This window comes from Hyperoodon ampullatus, assembly GCF_949752795.1.
Source record: "Hyperoodon ampullatus genome assembly, chromosome: 7".
Taxonomy (NCBI): Eukaryota; Metazoa; Chordata; class Mammalia; order Artiodactyla; family Ziphiidae; genus Hyperoodon; species Hyperoodon ampullatus.
The window spans coordinates 61,987,491-61,992,922 of record NC_136920.1 but is presented as its reverse complement, the minus strand read 5'-3'; the positions used below and the strand labels follow the sequence as shown (position 1 = coordinate 61,992,922).

The following is a 5,432-nucleotide window of genomic DNA, read 5'->3' as shown; positions in this document are numbered from 1 at the left end:
CTCCCTGTGTGATTCTTTTCTTCTTGTAAGGTCACCAGTCATATAGGATTAAGGGCCCACCCTGCTCTAGCATGATCTCATCTAACTTGTTTACATCTGCAAAGATCCTATTTCCAAATAAGAACGTATTCACAGGTATCAAAGGTTAGGATTTGAACATATATTTTTGGGGTGACATGATAAACCCACACCAGTTTGTTTCCATTTTTCAAACCCATACCAAGGAGTTTGAGGGAGTGGGTCCCAGTCACATCCCTGATGGAGAAAATAAAATCTTTAAACAAGATCAGGTTGCACTGCCTTAGAGGGTATCATTCTGCATCTTTGCTCTCTTTTCTTCTTTCCATCCTTATTGGAAACTGTAATATGGCTTTTTCTTGGATACTTTGTGATCAAGGTCATACTACTATAATTTCCACCAATCTGGGCTTTTTTGACTCAGGGCATTCTTCTGGGTTGCCCCAAGTTATTTTTATGCAGCTCATGGGCTTCTATTTTCCAATATGTGCTCGTTTCTATGGCTTTTATAGTTGAAGTTTTGGGAAGATCAGTGGAATCATCTGTGGCTTTGTTGCTAAGTTTTAAGGTCATCCTTGTTCTGCATATTGAGAGAGGAATTCAGCAGGTCTTTGAAAAATATCTATCCATATAGTTCTTGTTTCCAAATGCTTTGGGCTTCTTTAGTACCAATCCTCAAGGCTAGTGATTCTTTCATAGGCTTCCTGTAGCAGATATTTTTGATTGACTATCTATCCTTAGCAGTACTCAGATTTTATGCATAGATAACCACTGTTCTGCCCAAACCACCCATGTGTACCTAGGCAAGCTGACCCCACCCTGCTCAAGAAGTGGGCCTACTTTGTCAAAAGGTAATTATCAGCTCTCTTGTCAGTGATGGGTTAAGGAGCTCACACTTAAGCCCACCAATACAGAGCCATAGAATTTGATTCTGGCATGGCCATTGAATTCAGTGGAAGGCAACTGGAAAAATTCTTGGGGGCCTCTGGGAAATAAATGTTCTAAAATTTAAGATGGTCCCCTCTTTTCTCTTGATCTTGTGCAGAGATGTGAGGCCTGGAACTGCTGTAACCACCCTGTTCCCCATCTGGAAATGAAGCTGACAACTGTAGAGGGCATAGTTGAGAGAGCTGTGACTGACCCACACTTAAGCATCACTCTACCATCATCTTTTTCAATTATGTTTGAATTGGATTTCCTGTGTTTAAGAACTGTTTAAATTGGGTTCTCTGTTCCTTTAGTTTGAAAGCATTTTACTGGCACATCCTGATGGGTCTCTCTGAGCAAATATAGACCCACTGGAGGAGATGGTGATTCCCATTAGGCTCCCAAGGGGCACAGGGGGTCAGGCTATATGAACTTGTATTTGTAGAATTTGGTCATTAACTTAGCATCACCAGATTTCTGGCAATAACTGCTTATCCTCTGCTGTACTTCTGTGTAAATCGGACCTCAGGTCTTTTCAGGCCCATGTAACTATCCCCTGGATGACAGTTTCTTCCATAGTCATCAAGTGGCCCTCAGAGATTGGGTGAGGAGAAGCAGAAGAAGAGACATCATCATGATCAATAGAGTGCTTGGATTTCTGTGCCTACCATCAGTTTACCAAGTACTGCTAGAAACAAGGAGTGGGGTTTTCCAAACTGATGACATAATGAATCCATGACCCACATCATTAACTGGATCCTCTATGTTCACTCTCTCCCCCTCCAGGCAGCAATTTTAAATCTTCTTCACTCTCATTAGATATTCTCACCTATTTCCAAAGAAAATTTAAAAAACATCAGGTGGGAGCCACAACTAGCCTCCAGGAGAAAAAAGACATACCAGAACCTACTCTAACACTTTCAAAGGTTTCACAGGAAGAGGTGTCCTGCCTGCCCTCCAAGCTTGGGGTGCAGGACCTAGGTTCTGACGGGCTTAAAGAAAGAGAGGGAAAGAACTAGAAGAAGGAAAACAGGGTAATGCTACACAACAGTAGGAACTAGAGAAGCAGGAAATGAGGCCTGTGGCCAAACCCTGATGATGACTATTAGGAAAATACCAGAGGATGCCTCCTTACTCCCTCCGCCCCTCCTCTGTCCACACTGCGGGGCCTGCTGGGTCCCAAAGCGAGGCCTCAGGCATAAACAGTCTTTGGTTGCTGGCGGAACACCCAAGAACCTCCCGGTCTACAGCGCCCAGCGTGGGGCATAAATGCAACCCTTTGAAGCGTGGGAGGCCAGGGCAGAAGGCTGCGGAGGCCCTTTGGTTACCCCTTTGCTTTGCTAACATAGTTTGTCTGCCCACTCGATGCAAACAGCAAAATTTTCCATGGCTCGCCCTCTGCAGTGGGGAGAGTACTTTCCAGACAGAGGCACACCAGGGAATTGGAGTGGGGGAGGGAACTCACACTCAGAGCGAGAGAGTTTGCCGGGCGGGGTGGGGCGGATCCCGGGCCAACCTGCTTCCCCGCGGGTCTCCGGGGCGGGCGGCGGAAAGGGGGAGCGCTTCCGAAGGACCCCACCACCAACATCCCGCCCTCCGCCTTCCCTCCCGCCGCCCGGGAAGGCCAACTCCGCCTGCCTGAGTCACGGCCGGAGCTGGGGAGGAGCCGGGGAAGGCGGCCCCAGCCCAGAGCGCAGCCGGAGGCTTCAGGGAGAGCCAGGCAGGGCAGTCGGGGAGCATGGGGGAGAGCGCGCTGGAGCCGGGGCCTGTTCCCGGAGCGCCGGCTGGGGGCCCGGTGCACGCCGTCACGGTGGTGACCCTGCTGGAGAAGCTGGCCACCATGCTGGAGGCGCTGCGCGAGCGGCAGGGGGGCCTGGCTCAGAGGCAGGGCGGCCTGGCGGGCTCCGTGCGTCGCATCCAGAGCCGCCTGAGCGCGCTGAGTCGCAGCCACGACACCACGAGCAACGCGCTGGCGCAGTTGCTGGCCAAGGCGGAGCGCGTGGGCTCGCACGCCGATGCCGCCCAGGAGCGCGCCGTGCGCCGAGCCGCCCAGGTGCAGCGGCTGGAGGCCAACCACGGGCTGCTGGTGGCGCGCGGGAAGCTCCACGTTCTGCTCTTCAAGGTCAGTGACCTCAGGCGTCCCCTGATCGAGGCCTTTCCCGCGGGCCACCCCCTGGGGGCTCCCCCTCCCATCCGCCTACCACACCCACATTCCTGACCCTACCCTCCTCCCGTCTCGTGGAACCCACTTCCAGGCCCTCGCGCGCTTCCCACCACCGAGCCCCAGCCTTCCCTCACACCCCTGAACCCAGCCAATCAAAGCCCGCCCAGGCCACGCCCAGGCCACGTCCACAGCAGTTGCTCCAAGTCCCAGCCCATCCCCAGATGAAAAGAACGGTGGCGGAAGTGCATCCTGAGACAGTTCGCCCCCTCCTCCTGTTCTTGCCCCTGCGGCTACCATCCTGTCTCATGTCCCTCACCGGGTTCCACAAACTTCTGCAGTTCCCTGCCCTAGCTCTCCCCACCTCCCTCCAACCCACGCCCTCCTTTCCCACGCCTGCCTTTTCTTTCCCATCCGGGCTGCGGAGGCTACGGGTGGGGTGGGTTCCCCTGGTGTCACTGAGGAGGGAGGCTCAGGCTAGTGCGGGGTAGGGGGCTGCCAGGGCCAGTGCTGTGTCCATCACTTGCAGGAGGAGGCTGAAATCCCGGCCAAGGCCTTCCAGAAGGCGCCGGAGCCCTTAGGCCCGGCGGACCAGGCCGAACCTGGCGCACAGCAGCCAGAGGGCGAAGGTGGGGAGAGCTCAGACGAGGAGGAGCCCGCGCGGCGCGCCGGGTTGGTGTATAGCTTGCGAAGGGCCTTTTCGGGCCGGAAAGGGCCTGCAGCGCCAACCCCCACGCCTGTTAAGCCTCCTCGCCTTGGGCCTGGCCGGAGCACTGAGGGCCAGCCGGAAGCTCAGCCTGAGTCGGAGTCTAAGCAGGAGCCAGAACCTCCGCAGGATACCGAGGAAGATCCCGGGAGACCTGGGGCTGCCGAAGCAGCAGCGGCTGTGCTCCAAGTAGAGAGTGCGGCCTGATGGCTGGTGCTGCCTGCCTCTCCCGCGCCAATGCCTAGCCCCGAAATAAATCTTCCTCTCAGAATGCAGCGTTCCCGCCCAAATAAGGAGTGAATCCTGCATCCACAGCCCAGCGCTGGCCCTCCCTTCCTGGCTTCTTAAGCCCAGCACCCTGTGTCCTTTAAAAGAGCAGCCACCCACACCTGCTTACACTCACCGTCAATAAAAGTCATGGCACCTAATCCGGACTCCGTGTGAAGGGGTGGGGGGAAAGGCGATGTAAGGAATAAGACAGACGTTGGAACCTGGAGTGTGGCTTCCATTTCAAACAGATCATTGTGTGATTTCTCCAGTTTCCACTGAATCCTGGGCTCTCCCCCAGTGGCACATACACATATCTCTCCCCCAGTGGCACATAGACATATCCTTCTGGCTACTTGCTCCTTTGGCACTTCCCTCCTCGAGACATACAATCATAATTTTTTCCCAGCATCTAGTACAGTCCCTTGCTGTAGGTGCTCAATAAATGTCAACTTGTGGTTTTCCCCTTAGCCTCTTCTTCCTCTACCACCTCTTAAAAGTTGGGTTTTCCGAGATTCTGTTCTTAGCCCTCTTCTCATTCTGAGTATTCTTCCATTAACTCCCACTGCTGAGGCTCTCCTATGGGCCACATACCCCCTAGACCACTGTCTTGAGGTGTATTTGAAAAGGAATCCAAACCCCAAATGCATCCAAAAGAAGCAGTGTGTCTTCTACCTTTTAATTAAGTTCAATTCAACAGCTATTTATTGAGCACTTACTATGTATCATTCAAAACTGCTCCTCCTCCTGTGTTTTCTTTACCGGTGAATGGCACCATCATCCATCCAGAAACCTGGGAGTCTTCACTGGCTCCTCCTCTCTCTCCTTCCCCTACCGCATGGAAACAGTTATCCTGCTGATAACCGATCTGTTCTCTTTTCTTAATACCCATTGCTGCTGCTCTATTTCAGCCTTCATCTTTCATCTGACCGTTATTTGAACTGCCAATCTGATCACATCACCTTCCTGATCCAGACCCTTCAATAGTTCCCCATCACCTTCAGAATAAAGTCCAAGTTCTTGAATGTTACCTTCAAGGCCCTTCATGAGCTGGTACCTGCCCATTTTTGTAGCCTCACCTCTTGCCACTTCCCCTCATTCAACTACTGAATCACGATGAGCTGTGTGCTCCCACTCTCATCTCTACTGTCCTGCAAAAGTCAACAAGGTACCCCTGTTTTAGGGCCAGATGCTTCTCTTCCTTGCTCCCAAAGCACCACTTGCATGCTTCAGCGCTAACTGGACTAATGGTGATTGTTTGCCATTACTCTCCCGCCACCACCCCAGCTCCACTAGACTGTGGCTCCTTTGCAGTAGAGACTGTTTTATTCATTTCTGTATTTCCCATACCTA

The 5,432-nt window shown here is 52.7% G+C and overlaps 1 protein-coding gene across 1 annotated transcript; it reads left to right on the top strand.

Annotated features, from left to right (window-relative positions):
* Window positions 1-2,628: 2,628 nt before the first annotated feature.
* On the top strand, window positions 2,629-4,240 carry CAVIN3 (caveolae associated protein 3). Its single transcript, XM_079708772.1, has 2 exons — window positions 2,629-3,067; window positions 3,636-4,240. The coding sequence occupies exons 1-2, from the start codon at window positions 2,684-2,686 to the stop codon at window positions 4,017-4,019; spliced, it is 768 nt and encodes a 255-aa protein (XP_079564898.1). The 5' UTR covers window positions 2,629-2,683; the 3' UTR covers window positions 4,020-4,240.
* The last annotated feature ends 1,192 nt before the right edge of the window (window positions 4,241-5,432 follow it).